The following is a 16,807-nucleotide window of genomic DNA, read 5'->3' on the forward strand; positions in this document are numbered from 1 at the left end:
GGCATGCAGAGACATTACTACAGGAACAAGTATGCAGCTCTGCTTTCCAGACATCATCTTTCTTGTTCTGCCAATAGCCACAGATATTCAGATATTCAGCATATCAATTTTGTATAAATCAGTCAATATTTTTCCTGTATAGAGAGCTGGAGGTTTAACATGCATCTCACTCAAGGATATGTGGACAGGAAAAGCTAGAGGATGAACTACAAGCCTTTCAAATACTAAAAGAGCATTCTGCACTATACACTATACTTGAAAATACAACCACTACTACAAGAACTGTCTGACACCGCATACCTTCACCAGGGCTGGAAATCTCTTCCAGCCCAGCCCAGATCTCTTTGATATATTTTTTCAACACCAAGATCTATTTCAATTTGATGTCTATTTTTTTTGTAAACTTACCTTTTTTGCAGAGTTAAGTTGTTTTAGAGGGATAAATGCTTCAGTATGATGCCATCATTTCAGAATGTCATTTAAAAGCAAAATGTATGAAAATTCACTGAGAGTAATGAAATCTTAAACATGGAGAGGTGAGACTGCCATATCCAAACCACACAACTGAAATAAAACTTTAGTAATATTTGTCCACTTCCATCACTTCAACATAATTCCAACATTTAATTAATTTGCAGTTACATTGCAAATTAGTTTGGTTTAGTTTCAGTACAATCTACGGCACTACAATGCATTCAAAGTGATGGCCCACACACTTTGTTTGCATTGTTTTGTCATTGATTTATAAAAGTTGCATTTTTTGTAATGACCTTTGTGAATTACCAGCCTCCTGCTCCAGTCCTCCTTCCTGGTTTGAGCTGCTTGGGCTGAGGGTGGAGCTGGTGGAAGTTTAGAGGCAAACCAAATAGACTGAACCATTTGGTTTGGGAGCTTAGTCATTGTCCCTGTCGTTTCCCACTTTGCCAGCTTACTCGGCTAATATATAGGTTGAGTTTGTCACTGTGGTTAGGACAATTTGTTGAGTTAAGGGTTTGTTTGGTTAGTTGTGTTTTTAAGAAGCAGTATGTTAAGTTGACCTGTCTTTTGGAGTACAATAAACCCCACTTTTTTTCTTTCTTTTTTTTCAGAATTACACCTGTGCCCATTTGTCCTTTGGCTGATTGGTCTCTTACAAGGGGAATACAAATCATTTTGTCAGAACAAAAATCATGGTTTAATGTGTGTGAGTTAACCTGCCTAACTGAGAAATTTGGTATAATACTCAAACATTTCTGAAATCAACACAGAGTTTCAAAGCGAAAATATAAAGATCAGAAAATATACATTTTTTCAGCAATTTAACAGGCAGTGGCTAAAACACAGTTTCTTGGATCTTTCCCATCTGTCTCCCACAGTTTTAGCCTATAATTACTTTCAGTGACTGTGGAAACAAGTAAGTAAGGAGAGCTCTCCAGAACTGGAGGGCACTTATGTTAGATTTAACTGTATCATGTGCCAAGGTTAATGTTTTATACTTTTATTTTTAACCCAAAAAATGTATGTGACATTATGTTTTTCAATCAGTGATTGGTGGAGAAACATCAAATATGCTAACCACTACCATTACAAAAGAACAACAATCTTTCCCTATGTACACTCACCAACCACTTTGTTAGATACTCCTTGCTAGTGGCAAGTTGGACCCCCTTTTCCCTTCAGAACTGCCTTAATTCTTCAAGGCATAGACTCAAAAAGGTCCTGGAAACATTCCTCAGAGATTTTGGTCCGTGTTGACATGATACCTTCACACAGTTGCTGCAGATTTGTTAGTTGCACATCATGATGCCAATCTCCCGCTCCATCACATCCCAAAGATGCTCTCCTGGATTGAGATCTGGTGACTGTGGAGGCCATTTGAGTACAGTGAGCTCACTGTCATGCTCATGAAACCAGGTTGAGATGATCTGAGCTTTGTGGCATGGCATGTTATCCTGCTGGAAACAGCCATGATTAGATGGGTACACTGTGGTCATAAAAGGATGGACATGGTCAGCAACAGTATTCAGGTAGTCCGTGGCATTTAAAGGATGCTCAACTGGTACTTTCATGTTGTTTATGTGAAATTCTGACCCTGCCATCTAAATGTTGGAGCAGAAACTGAGACCCATCAGAACAGCCATTTTTCCACTCTACTTTTGTCCAATTTTGATGAGCCCCTGCAAATTGTTACATCTGCTTCAAGGTTTGACGTGTTGTGCCTTCAGAGATGCTCTTCTGCATACCTTGGTTGTAATGAGTGGTTATTTGAGTTCATGTTGCCTTCCTATAAGCTCAAAGCAGTCTGGCCATTTTCTTCTGACCTCTGGCATCAACACAGCATTTTGGGGGGGGAGTATTTCCCCTTTTTCAGACCATTCTCTGTAAAGAGATGGCTGTGTGGGAAAATCCCATTAGATCATTAGATTAGCAGTTTCTGAAATACTCAGACCAGCTTGTCTGGCAGCAGCAACCATGCCACATTTGAAGTCACTTAAGTCACCTTTCTTCTCCATTCTGATGCTCGGTTTGAGCTTCAGCAGGTCATCTTGGTAAATACATTGATTTCCTGCCATGTGATTGGCTGATTAGATATTTGCATTAACAAGCAAATGAAAAGGTCAGTGGCCAGTAGCTAACATCTACCTCTTAGCATATGACAAAGGTGTCATATTGGGTCAGGAGATGGTGACAATTACTCATATTACATTTCTGGTGAAGATTTTACAGTACAGATAAAGCTTGTAAAAAAACAAAAAAAGAAAATGCATATTGAGCGAAGTTTGTTTGTTTCTTTGTTTGCTTTGTCAGGCTGTATTTTCTGATTTAGGATTAGGGTTTCTCTAACAGGGCTGACAGTCTTGCTCAGACTAATCACACTAAAGAGACAAAGTGTTTCCCCTCAGAGGTGTGGTGAAGTGAATGAAGAATGATGGTGGATGTCTTTTGTTACTTGAAGTAATAAATGAAAGGCACAAGACGACAGGCAAAACAGAGGTAAAGATTAAACTGGGTCAAATACAAAAGTGGGGGTGATGTGTTTCTCATTAGGATTTGTATTGCATTGGCACAGAAAAGCCATAGGCAATTCCCTGTGTCCCAAAGCTAGAAATGGATTAAAGGTGAGCCCAACCACAAGCACACATGCACACACTCTGTGGTCTTCAGTTTTCATTTACCACTTTGTTTGTCTCTGTTTCAGATGTATTCTCTGCTGTAATAAGAAAAACTGTCACATTCTCTCACTGCCATCTGTAAAATGTTTAAATCTTTCTCTATCTTTGAGAGGCATCCTTATTTTGGCAAACCTGTTCAGTCCCAGCTAATGTGTAAGGTTACTGCGAGAGTGCATTCTTACGAAGAGCAGACGCAGAAACATCAGACAAATACTTTGGGACATGTGGGTTGCAGGATGGGGCCCCACTTAATCCAGCTTGCGCTGGCGCATCCCGTGGATGCTCAGTTGAGATCAGAGGAATTTGCAGGTCAGATCAAGGCCTTGGGCTCTTTGTCTTCATAATATTTCTCGTATTTCTGATGCTCCATACTGTGTAAATATGACAAAGAAAGCATTAGAAACATTGTTCACTAACAGAACTACAAACTCAAGAATGACAGCACTACAGTAGGTCAACATGAAAATAACCATTTAAAATGAGCATGTTAAGTAAATATGCTTATTGTTTTCCATGTTTCTATTTTTCACATCATTCATTTAATCACCAAGGTGATTAATAAGATTGAATTCCTCCAAATATACTTTCAGAATAATATAAGCTGTAAAGGAAGTAAAGTTTTTTCATAGAGCACTTTTCACAGACACAAAGTCACACAGAGCTGTACAACAAAATAAGTAAAAACTAGGAATAATCACAGTAAAATAAAATATAAAATTAAATAGCAATATACACCATGTTAAAAACAGAAAAACAGATCATAAAAAAAAACAGGTCATAAAACAATAATAAGACAAGACTCTTAACAGAAGAGGTTTTCAACTACTTTTTGAAGGAGTCCACAGAGTCGATTAAACATAGCTGGAGTGGCAGACTGTTCCAGAGTCTGGGTGCCACAGATGTAAAAGCTCTGCCCCCCTGCTCTTCAATCATGTTCAGCTGAAGAGTAGGGGGGACAGAGCCAATCTTTCAAAACAGAAATAAGCACCAAATCCTCACACTTGAAAAGCTGGAACAAGTTCCAGTCTATACTTTTTGCTTGACCTATTTAAAACAATGAATTGTCAAAATTGTTGCTGATTAAGTTCTGTTGTTTGACTAACCCAGTGTCTGTGCCCTTGATTTTTCCTTTGGTTTTCTCTAATCTAGTATCACTTGGAACTATACAGTTTGTTTATTCTGTCTTTCTAGCAGTAAGTCTTGCTATTTGGAAGCCATCTTGAAGCACTCTGGGTAGTTCTATGGGCAGTTATTTTGAAGCAAGATCTAAATTAAGTTCAATTTTGATGGTCACTGGGACCTAAAAACTGGAGCCTGACCGATATATCAGCCGATAATAGCTTTTTGGAACTATATTGGCAACCTATACCCTTTTAACCATGTTATGAGGGTTGATGTTGCATAGTGTGTCCACCAGAGGGCACAAACAACAACCACCTCATTCAAGTAAAGTTGGGCAGAGTCCAAACAAATAAACCACAATTGGCTGTGACAATATTTTTAAACTTAGGAAGGACTCGTAATAACTACACATAACAAATGTTAGGGAACTCTGTTTATGTTTTATGCGTCTGAATGAAAAAGTATATCGGCCAATATATCTGATTTTTAAATCACCAAATGGAAACTTGTATCACCACAGAAGAAAATTTTTTTGCTGTCTGTAAGTCAAAATGTCGGGTTAGTATCCCCCCCCCCCCCCCCCCCCCCCCCCCCCCAACAGAAGCAACAATCTTCCATACAAATCTGATTAAACAAATGCCTGAAAAGTTGTCTGCCTATATCACAAATTCAAGTTTACAAGTTACTATTTTTTGATTTCCTGATTCATAATTCTCGCAGAGATTTCATTTCTGTGCTAGTTGATTACCAACCCCCTCTCAATTTTGTCACTGTGTAAGAGACTTTGGGTTTGTACAAGAAAAAAAGCAGTAGATCCTGTAAGAATTCAATTCAGTTTTATTTACATAGCACCAAATCACAAAAACAAACAAGAATTACAGTTTGCGGTTATAAATTTTTGCCTTTATAAAATGATTATGTATTTGTGAGGCTGAAAGTGTGGGCAGCAAGCTCATAAGGAACTACAAAGAAACGTGGCCACCCAACCTCTGACCCTTCCTGCGTCATTTTGCCGGGAGTGCTGCACCACGTGTCCCCAGTCGGCCTCTGCGCCTCTGATTCATTCTCAAATGAGGCTGGGAAGGGAGTAGACCTCCAAGATGGCGGCGCGGTGGGGAGCAGGCGAGCAGACTTTAACAGCGTGCAATATGGAGTTTTTCCCCTTGGATACACTAGACGAGGTAAATAATATGTTTCCGTCTTCTTTTCCTAGCATGTAAGTCCACTGTTAGTAGTGTTTACGGGAGTTTTAGGGGCAAAGTTGTTATCTGTACGGGACGTACTGCGCACGAGAAAGTGACACGTGGATGCAACTGTAGTAAAACAAGTAAAACTTATTGAAAAAGCGCCACTTGTTTTGTAATTATTGCAACTCGATAGCTCTCCGGCCCCGTGTTTTATTAGTTAATACCCATTCCTTAAGTGTGCTTGCATTCATTGCTCTTTGTTAATGCTAGCTAGTGAGTCAGTGTAGCCTGGCCGGCCGGCTAGTGAGGCAGTTTTCCTCTCCTATAGATCAAACAGTCGGTTAAATATCGGCGTGACAGTTGTGCAGCCGCATTAGTAGTTGGCCTCATATCGCCACCAGTTGTGTAGATAATATCAGTATTGCGCTGTTAGGTTCCCTTGCTGGAGTTTTTACTCGAAAGTCTTGCTCTTCATCAACAGATACACACGTGGCAATAAAAATCGCAACACCCCGGCCTTTTAGCTGATATTATGTTAATATGGTATATATAATAGCCGCTTAAACAGGTGTGATGTGAGCATAGTTCTTTGCTCGACATTGGCTCTGGTTCTTTATTTATTTTTGCTGTGCAATTTACAGGCTTTGCGCCTGCCTATTAAAGTGTCATCAGCTCAGTGATCATAATGATGAAGATGCTCTTTTATATCTAACATTATCCTTACAGTCACGCACATTGGCGCTGCTGTTTTATATATGCACGTTTTCATTCAAACTCAACTTCTGTGTATACATGTGGTTTAGTCGTAGTGGATCACATGTTGGGTTCCTTCACACATGCGCAAGAGAGACAGTGAAGGTAAAGCGCGCACGCGCTGTTCCTAAGAGTACGTGAGCCGTGGTTTGTCAACGTGTCGTGTAAAATTGTGCATTAAAGTGATGATTTTTCGCTTTGTAGTCGCAGAAATGCAAGCCAGCAGGAGAGCTGAAGGCCCTGCTCCTGGTTTGTTGTAGTGCAACACGTGGGTTTTAGGTGGTCTCTCTCGGTGGACGGGGTGAGGCGAGGATCAAACATGTCTACGCGCTGTGTGAGTGTAGACAGAAACACGTGGGGCTCTGAGTCCGCTGCGTGTGGAGATTTAAGTTAATACTGGCAGTTATGTTTGTACTGATAGATGGGCCTCTGTGCAGAATTTAATGCTGAGTTTATGAATAAAATTTGAAGATTAGTTTTACACAGTGTGCCTGCATCGCATCATATCTTGCACGTTCTTACCAATTTTATTTGTCGAACTTGTATTGGTTTCTACTGAATACACTGTTAATTTTTGTATAATTTATGTAATTAATACAGTTTTTCTTATTTAATCCATCAATTTAATTTGCATGTGACTTAATTTAATTGTAAAGCAGACTCAGTTGCTCTTGTGTTTCTTTGTGTGTGTGAGAATAATATTGCCTCTGCTGTTTTGTTTTTCCTCCTCTTCAAGATGAAACTAAAAACACGAGCCCTCCTTTGCCCTTTGGTGTTTCCTTTTCAGACTCTTTTATAAATGCCTCACTTGAGCCACAGCCATTAAAATGAATAAACTCTGTTGACCCATTTCTCTGTGTAACATCCATACACATTGTTCTATGGTTTCTGAAATGACACAAAAGTCTGCTTGTGATGGTGATGCAGCCCAGTGATCCATTAATAAGACTGCAATGATGCATTTCCTCTAAAGCACATATAAAAGGTCTGGAGTAATGCCATACTCCACATTACATCTACAAATCTCTACTAACAAAAACTGACATTATAGTTTTGATGAATTAATTCTTGGTGTATTGTAGATTATTGTGGAAGTTGTCAGATTTTTTTTTTTTTTTTTCTTTCCACTTTTGAGTATATTTTTTTAAGCCTCTGCTGATTATTGGTTTGGCTTCTAACTGATAATGTTTGTCTGACTATTTCAGCTTTGACATTTCTTTACTTTCCCCTCTTCAGACTGATGAGCTGAGCTCTGGAGAAACTCTGGAGGCCCTTCAAAGCTGCTTAGACCTTTCCTTCTTTGAGGACACACCAACAATAGAGGCAAGACTTTGACTACCTTTTCATTAACTTTGAGGAGGTATACAATATTGTAACCACTGTACAGCAATATAATGTTATACTACCTAATGCCACGTTCTTTGTTTTTTTTTTTTTTTTTATTGATGCTTTGTGTAGACTAAAGATCTAGATGATGAGAGTGAAGCCACGCTGCTAACAGCCCTGACGGAGATTCTTGACAATGTAGGAGATGAGAACCTCTCTCCGTTTGACACGCTTCCTGACTCAGACCTCCTGTCAGGTCAGAAGGGCAGGGAATACTCTCCGGTTAGTGCCAAGCAGTCATTCATATGTCTCAAATTATCTCTGCTCTCGACATTCCCCAATCTGGCCCTTGAGCCTGGGACAGAGAGTCAAATATTCTACTGACCGCCATTGTTCTAAACATTTGCTAACAAGTTAAAGTCTGCAAAACTGTTAACGTCATTGTGCCTTTGCTTCTTGTTCACTCTGTAGCTCAGGCGATTGTTGTGTCTGTCCCGTTCCCCTCCAGAGAGAGACAGCCCATCTAGACCTTTATCTACTGGAAAGGTGGCTTCTCCTATTTATAGTTTTTATATTTATATATATATATATATATATATATATATATATATATATATATATATATATATATATATAGCTTGAACTGTAGACAGATTTTAACTGGACCATTGTGTTCCTGTCTATGCACAGAGCCTCCCTGGGATACAGACAAACTCTCTGCAGAGGAGTGATGGGGAGGAAGAGGAAGATGGGTCCCTCATGCTGAGCCCAGTCAAGGATGACTTATGTCCTGACACTGACCTGCTAGATTGGGAAGCTCTGTCCCTCCCACTGCCTGTCAACTTTGAGCAGACGGAAGAAGACGGTGTTTCAGTTAGCCTGGGCGACTTGGTCAGGCATATGCACCCCTACTGTATGGCAATATGTGTGGAAAATGAGGCAGGGGAACAGATTATGCCTGAAGGAGGCATAATACTCGAGATTGTGGACAAGGGGGAAAATGGAGAACCCATTCTGGCCATTCCAGACATGATTAAAGATCTGTCTTCAGAAAATGAGCAGAAAGTTTCAGATGAAGAAGTGACCACTGACAGTTTGGAGCATGTAGTTGTTGATGATGAAGATGTAACAATCAGTGAGGCCCCAGTGAAAGTTGCAGCTCCAGAGACAGCAGGCTTTTTTTTAGATGTAAAAGATGAGAACATCATTAAGAGACAAAAGGAAGAAATTAAAGAGAAAAGCCCCCCCAGGAGGAAAAAGAAAAAGAAATGCAAAGAACAGTCCCATCCTAATCCTGTGGAAAGAAGGGTCCTTAGGAGTGGCACCGTAAGAAATGCAGCACAGGACCTGCCTGTAGAGCCCAAAGAAAAGAAGAAACAAAAAGTCCCAAACGTTCCTCTAGCCTCAACCACAGCTTCATCACATGTAAAACCTAAAGAAAAAGAGCTATGCCAAACTGAAACACAACCTCAAACCTCCACTACAGCAGTACTGAGTGGAGTGAATGTGCAACAAACTAAAGTTACATCTCTGTCATCCAAAGTGGACACAGTACCATTAAGGCCTAAACCCAAGAAGAGTCAAACCAGCTCTTCACCCACAACAATGAGCTCCCAGGATCCCAATGAAGCTTCACAACAGCCAATCCAAGCCCCGGCTGAGCTCGGAAATTTGTCAGCAGCTCCCTCTGTTTCCCTCTCTCCGGTGTCTTCAGAGATCTCGGCAGCTGCTCCAAGATCTGCCACTCCTGAGATGACACCGCCTGTTAGTGAGGCCCTTCCTCATGTGGCTCCAGAAGTCCCAGAGCCAAAACCCAAAGCACTTAGTTTAGAGGAGTACAGACGGCTTCGACAGCAGAAAAAGCCTGTTCCAGTGGAAAAACAAGGCAACAACAGTACCAAGTGGCCCAGCCTTCCGGAGCCTCCTAAAGAGCTTCCCCCTATTCCCTGCCTGCCTGACCCAAGCCCCAGGGATCCTCGACGGCCCAACACCCAGCCAGCAAAAAGGAGGTGGAGGAGGTCAAACCTGCCTGGCAGCCGAGAGGGCCGTGTGCACCACCCACCCCTGAGGCACTGCTGGTTCCACCTGCCTACATGGTTGCCTCTGCCAACAAAGTTTCAGCTGCTACTTGTGTTTCTAAACCCCAGCAAACACCTGCACCTCCCAGTCTGCCTCAGAAAACCTCTGTTCTAGTCCCTAATGTAGTTAAAGATTCACCCACACATCAAAACACCACTACTCAGCCTTCAGCATCTGATGTGCCTAAAACCTTCGGGTCTCAAGTGTCTTTGAAACCCAGCATTCAGCTCATTTCCTCAGTAGATTGGAACTGTTCTCCTGCACTTTCAGGAGGAATAGATATAGAAGTTGGAGTCTCCAACTCTCAGTCTGCAGCTCCTAAGCATGACGAGCGCACCAAGGCCACTTCTGAAACCACTACAGATGAAATAAAACCAACTGCTGCTACTGGATGTCTTCCCAGTGTCCCAGAGAAGACCACTGTGGTTTCCCAGAAAGTGCCTGAGGTCACTGTTCATACTTCCTTAAATAACACCATCACATCTGATAGCAAGTTCTCCAGATCCGCAGCTGATGGTACCCAGCTGTGTTCCACTCCAGATGATCATCTCTTGGACTCCCAGAGTCTAAAAACAAAACCAGCTGTTGCTGAAACTAAAGAGAGCCCCACTACAGCAGTGGAAGCCCAAAGAGCAAAGAGCTCCACACAGGAGCTGATTGAAGCATTCACAAGTGAAATAGGTGAGCTTAAAATGAATTTTAAAATTTGATAACAGTAGTTTCATTTAGGAGTGGAAACATTCTCATACCTTCTCAATTTATTTTTAATCTTATTTTTTAATCTTATTATTTTTTTAATCTTATTTTAATCTTATTTTTTTTTTTTATTTTTTTTTTTTAGTATTATTTTTTCTTTGAGAAGGAATGATTCACTGACGTGCTATAAACTGGTGTTCATCTAAAAAGCCTTTGTTGTAAAATTGTCAATATCACAGCTTTGCTGACTTGAAATCACTGTACTTAATCTGCTCCAGTGCAGAAATCCAATATCAGAAATTTTGTCTGCTGTTAGAAAGCGGGTCACCTATTCATGTTCAATTTGAGTGTTACTGTGACAAAACTGTGTGTGTGAGCATGCATGCTCAGCCATCCTGCATTATAGCATCTGTAATAGTTTTAAGGGTAGCTTTTTGGCCCATTTACAATGCCACGTTTTAGTCTTCGGCTCTGCTAATATAGGTTTGCATGATACCCATCCATCTTCCTGTATGTTTTCCAGTTCAAAGTGGTCCTTATTCATCTTGTACCGGACTTTGGTTCAACCGTTCACTCCCTGCTTTGTCTAAAACAAGCAGTTTTAGCTCCTGAATCTTTAAGGTCACCCTCCCTTTAAGCCAGCTTTCGTCTGATTGGCTGCCCTTTGTAAACAAAACAGTTTTGAACAGCAGGTGGGTGGAGCTTCTGTGCTCACAGGCAGAGATGACCATATTAAGGATACCCACTATTAGTGAGTTTGTTCAAAGGCAGTAGACCGAACTGTATGAAACCAAGTGTTTGGAGGAGTCTGGGACTATTTACGCATACACTTTGGCCATGTTTGTGCATCCACCATTGTAACAGTACATCGTAACAGAAAATAAAGAAAAGCACAATAGATTCCCTTTAAATAAGGATAATTCTGTTATAATCACTCAATTCCATTCTTTTTTTTTTTTTTTAAATAGGTATTGAAGCTGCTGATCTGACTAGCTTACTGGAGCAGTTTGAAGAAACCCAAGGTAATTACCAATAGTCCAGTTTTCTCTGTATCCACTCTATCTCGAAGTTCTTGTTTTTCTTGCTTGAATTATAATTGGGTGGGTGTTCTGGCCCATAGCTCAGTGTGTCACGTAGGTTAATACCAAGCTAAATGTGGTCAGAGGATCAGTTTTCCTGGTTTCGTAATGGTGCAAAGTACCATGCAAGTTTGCTGCACTATTTTAAGTTAGCAGTAGTGAATAGGAGGACTGAATTACTTAAGGAGATAGTAAAAACCCGACCTAAAGAGCTGTTTGCTTAACAGTGGTTCATGCATGAAGTTAAATGGCACTTTTCCCTATGTTGACAAATTAACAACACGGTGGTTCTTGTATGTAGTCTGTTAAACAGTAGGCCATGGGAAAAGGATATATGAATTCCAAGCTTCTGTGATCCTACTCAAGAAGTTTAAATTCAAAGATAGTGAGGCATTTCTGTTTTTTAAATGAAACATTCCCCTTTAAGAGAAGTGGATGCTGCAGGGCCATAGAAGCTGGTCTTTGCACTTGTCTGCTCAGCTGCTGGAATTCTGCCCCGTCTGCAAATCCATTTAACTCGCGCCCTTCTGTCTTTGTTTGGGTGAATGTACAAGGCCTGATTATGACAAGTGATTTTTATGTGCCTTATGTAGCTGTTGACCATTTCCACTCCTATAGGAAATACACCCTGAGTTAAAATTCTCGAATAAATCCATTATTTGCTACATTTCCGCTAACAGCTTTTACCTCACTCCTGTCTATTCTGTTGGCCCCTGCACTGCACTCATTTTTCTGTTCCTTCTCCCTTCAGCCAAAGAGGACCAGTGTGTGTCGGAGGTCTCTGGTAGAGCAGCAGCTGTAGGAAACTCAAGGTGAGTTACCCTACAGCCATCACGCTGCTCTGTGTGAGTGAGTAACTGGAAAAACTCTGAGAGAGTGAAACCCGTTTACTGTGTGTGTGTGTGTGTGTGTGTGTGTGTGTGTGTGTGTGTGTGTGTGTGTGTGTGTGTGTGAGAGAGGTGACCCAAGTCCACCTTTTGCCAAGACCTACCGCTGATCCTGCCAATGCCTGGCCATCTCGGGTTGGCCTGAAGACCAGCCGAGGTTTGACCTGCACTGTTTACCACTGACATACTAACCACAGTCCTGTTTGCGCTCTGCAGTGTCGAGTGGGTTGCAGAGAAGACCATTGTGGATCGTGTAAAAGCTAATGACATCTCAAGTACCACAGGTAAATAAGCATTTTGACTAAAACTATGAGTTCATTAAGTTACATTATTAAATACAATAAAGTGACTAAGATGTGTAAATCTATAAAAGTTTTAATTTATAGGTGTTCACTTTCTGTATAATGCTTCATTTATGTCAGTGCATCTAGAATTTAAACAGAAGTTCTTTTAATATATCTGAAATACTGAAAGTGAATGTTTATAATTGGGGTGCAAATGATTTCTCTCTACTTCAGCTCTGACTCCTCCGGCCACTCCTCCTCATCAGATGTGGAAACCTCTGGCAGCTGTGGAACTGCTTGGGAAGCGCAAGGCATCTGAGGCCTCTAAGTCGAGCCCCTCCAAGGTTATCCCTATAGAAGCCCGGCCTCTGCCCTCAGTCAGGTCACGTAGCAAACCTACTCTTGCTGCTGCCACTGTAGCCCCCGATCTGGCATGCATGGATCATGACTATTGCCTTCCCAACAAAGGCACTTCCATTGCAGAGCCAGGCAAGCGTTGGAATGTCAAACAGCAGTCTTTTATCACTATTAAACCCATCAGGCAACATGCTGCAACCACTACACAAACACCCCCAGCTGCCCCGGCATCATCTCTCCAATCTATCGTAAATCCCGTGGTTTTAACCAAAACACAAGATTTTCCACCAAAGGCCATACAGACCAGGACAAATAAGTTGGAGGAAAGCTCTGTACTAGAGACCCCAGATGCTTCTCCTGCTCACCAGGAGACTGAATTGAAAGAAAGGAGACCCAGGAAAGGACCGCTGGGGAGGTCCTACCGTCGCCATGCTGCTTCGCGCACACCCAGCCCTAGATGTAGTCCTAAAGAGAGGGCTAGAGGCCGGTCTAGAAAAAGATCCCACCATTCTCCCAGCTCTATGTCCAGCTATTCAGAGTCAGATTCAGATTCTTCTAGATCTCGATCGCGCACTCCATCAAATAAAAGGTTTGTCCCTTTGGAAAACACCTGGTTGATTTGAAAAGGGCTAAACCTCTTTATTGAGGATAATGATTTAAACATTCCTCCCTTTTCTGATTTCTAGGTATTGTCACCGGAGCAGTTCCAGCTCCTCATCCCGTTCCTCCTTTCGGCCATCTGTGTCCCGCTCTCCTCCCAGAAGGAGGAGGTACTCCTATTCCTCCTCTCGTTCTGGCTCTTGGAGTCGCTCCAGGTCACGGTCTCAATCCCCTCAAAGAGAAGCTCAGTGGAGCAGAAGCAGACAGTTGCACAGGTAGAGTACATGAATCCTGCTTCTTTGGGTAGTTATCACTTGGACTTTGTAGCTGTTTCACTTGTGCTTTATATACACTTTGATAAACCTTTAAGTACCAACTAAAGGCTTCATCTTCTCTTCTTCAGCCCCTCCTATCAGTCCAGTTATGGTCATGCTCCAAAACCAAATGCAGATGAGGTGAAGAGACGCAAGGAGAAAGCTATTGTAAGTTAAATACTCTACATACATACTTTACATTAAGTAAAATGATTCCAGTAGTTAAAATATTGTAAACGTGACCGACTCTCTTTCAGGAGGAGCGCCGGATTGTTTACGTTGGCAGAATTCAGGGAACGATGACTCAAAAAGAACTAAAGGAGCGCTTCTCCTATTTTGGAGAGATTGAAGAATGTACCCTGCACTTTAGAGACCATGGGTAAGAAAGCTACTATTACACATCCAGACATCTTTCTTCAGTGTTTTTCTGTAGAATTTTTAGGACAGCTTTGTATATGCAGAAGGTGCACTGTCTTTGAACCTTGTTGGTCTCATTCGTGACCTCTTAGGCCAAGCTACAGTGCTAAATCAAATTCAGACTTGTTCATAACTGGAGCCTCCTGGCATCACCACCAGGTGGCTCTTTTAAAAGCAAGTTACATCTCAAACCTATATTCAAGTCCTGTTGCTACCTTCTCTTCAGAAAGTGAAAATGAGTAAGAGCTAAACTTCCGGTCATCTGCCCACAGGGACAACTATGGCTTTGTGACTTATTACAACACCAAGGATGCCTTCAGAGCGATTGAGAATGGAAGTAAGCTGCGCAAGCCTGACGAGTTGCCATTCGATCTCTGTTTCGGTGGAAGGAGACAGTTCTGCAAGACCAGCTATTCTGACTTGGGTATGCATGCTTTTCAGTTTAATAAATTTCAAATTTCCTTTTGTTTTAATAAAAATGGGGCATATGAGAAGACAGAATTTGCTGCATGAGTCTCCTTTTTTCTCCTTTAATTTTAATGCAGTGCCATCTTTATCGTGTTCATTTCAGATTCAAATAGGGAATACGATCCAGGGCCTGCAAAGGGCAAGTTTCATGCACTAGACTTCGACACTTTACTGAGGCAGGCCAAGCAGAATCTGAAGAGGTAACAGGAGGCCTGCAGCAGGAAGTGGCAGATATTTACCTCAGAGCTGACAGCGGCTCCTCACCTGCAACACTGTTTTTACATTTCAGTTGTTGCATTAGGGATTTTTTTGTTTGTTTGTAATGCTGTTTCTGCAAGCTCTAACACCTTCTATTGAAGTGAAGATTTGTAATGAAAAGAGTAAAAGGAGGCAAAAAAATTGAATAAATGGAATAAATAAATTATCATTTTTTTTAAAAGGTTTATTTAAATGTACAAAGGAACTTGAACTGCATGGAGAGGGGATAGTTTTTAAGAGTAGAATAAGTGGAATGGAGTTCCCTAATTGTTGGGAGGGGATGTATTACATTTGAATGTATTACAGACCTCAATAAAAAATCAAAATTAAAGCTTTTTTTCTTTTTGTCACTGTTCTTAATGTAAAAACATAAAAAAGTAATTTTTCTGTGTGGTAATTTTTAATTTTATGGAATATATGATGGTTGTCAGACTTGGTGCTTTGATATTTTTTTAGGGCACTGCTTTAGATGTTCATCGTGTTAAACTTTTAGACTTCTCAGCAGGAAAGAGAAGTGAAACAAATTTCATTAGCAGTGGCTCAGTTCCATTTAGTGGGCCAGTATACAAAATAATGAGAGGACCCTGGAACTGTTCAGCTAAATGTACTCGTTGTACACTTGTTCTCTTCCTGCTGTGGTAATCATTGTGCTTTTAAAAAGGTGAAATTTTCTCCCTTTCATGGCTGTCTGCAATGCTTCAATCAAACAGCCATGTTGGAATCCTCCTGTCGTGGTTAAATGTGTTGGAAAACTGAATCTTATTTTTTGCCTTACATTTAAAAGCACAAAATGTTTTTCATTCAGTTTTCAATTCAGTTTTATTTATATAGTGCCAAATCAGTTGCCTCACAGCACTTTATATTTTAAGGTAAAGACTTTACAATCAAAACAACCTACTATGATCAAGCACTTGGTGACAGTGGGAAGGGAAAAACTCCCTTTTAACAGGAAGAAACCTGCAGCAGAACCAGGCTCAGGGAGGGGCAGTCATCTGCTGTGACTGTTTGGGGCCGAGGGGAGCGAGATGAGGCAAACGACATGCTGCAGAAGAGAGCCAGAGATTAATAATTAAGATTAAATGCAGTGTGTGGTATAAACAGGTGAATGAAAAAGAAACTGTGCATCATGGGGACCCCCCCCCCCCCCCCCCAAAAAAAAAAAAATAAAATAGCCTAGGCCTATTGCAGCATAACTAAGGGATGGTTCAGGGTCACTGGATCCAGTCCTAACTCTAAATTTGATCAAAAAGGAAAGTTTTAAGCCTAATCTTAAAAATTGAGAGGGTGTCTGTCTCCCGAATCCATGCTGAAGGCTCTGCCTCCCATTCTGCTCTTAAATACCTGAGGAATCACAAGTAAGCCAGCAGTGTGAGATTGAGGTGCTCTATTGTGGTGACATGATATTCTGAGGTCTTTAAGATAAAATGGGGACTCGTTAGTCAAGGCCTTGGGTGTGAGAAGGATTTTAAATTAGGTTCTGGATTTAAGAGGGAGCCGATGAAGACAAGCAGAAGTAATAAATGCATGAATTAGCTTTTCAGCATCACTCTGAGATGGGACGTTTCTAAATTTAGAGATATTGCACAAATGCAAGAAAGCAGTCCTACACGTTTGTTTAATGTGCATTGAAGGACATATCCTAATCAAAATGACTCCAAGATTCCTCACAGTGTTACTGGAGACCAAGGTAATGCCATCCAGTGTAAGGATCTGGTTAGACACCATGTTTCTAAGATTTTTAGGGCTGAGTATAGTAACTTCAATTTTATCTGAATTTAGAAGCAAGAAATAGAGTTCAAGACATTCCTGCAGTTTGACTAATTGGTTT

The 16,807-nt window shown here is 41.1% G+C and overlaps 1 protein-coding gene and 1 non-coding gene across 2 annotated transcripts; both read left to right on the forward strand.

Annotated features, from left to right (window-relative positions):
• The first annotated feature begins 5,336 nt into the window (after positions 1–5,336).
• pprc1 (PPARG related coactivator 1) lies at positions 5,337–15,255 on the forward strand. Its single transcript, XM_030747510.1, is given in 15 exon segments — positions 5,337–5,455; positions 7,451–7,537; positions 7,673–7,822; positions 8,012–8,086; positions 8,231–9,533; positions 9,536–10,300; positions 11,284–11,337; positions 12,146–12,206; positions 12,498–12,565; positions 12,800–13,511; positions 13,609–13,797; positions 13,926–14,004; positions 14,094–14,215; positions 14,526–14,677; positions 14,825–15,255. Coding segments are annotated over 15 exon segments (3,999 nt in total). The 5' UTR covers positions 5,337–5,374; the 3' UTR covers positions 14,926–15,255.
• LOC115793733 (small nucleolar RNA SNORA50) lies at positions 14,301–14,440 on the forward strand. The gene has a single exon (XR_004021130.1). It is a non-coding gene; the product is annotated as a small nucleolar RNA SNORA50 (small nucleolar RNA).
• Positions 15,256–16,807: the final 1,552 nt, after the last annotated feature.

Source organism: Archocentrus centrarchus, chromosome 15, assembly GCF_007364275.1.
Source record: "Archocentrus centrarchus isolate MPI-CPG fArcCen1 chromosome 15, fArcCen1, whole genome shotgun sequence".
Taxonomy (NCBI): Eukaryota; Metazoa; Chordata; class Actinopteri; order Cichliformes; family Cichlidae; genus Archocentrus; species Archocentrus centrarchus.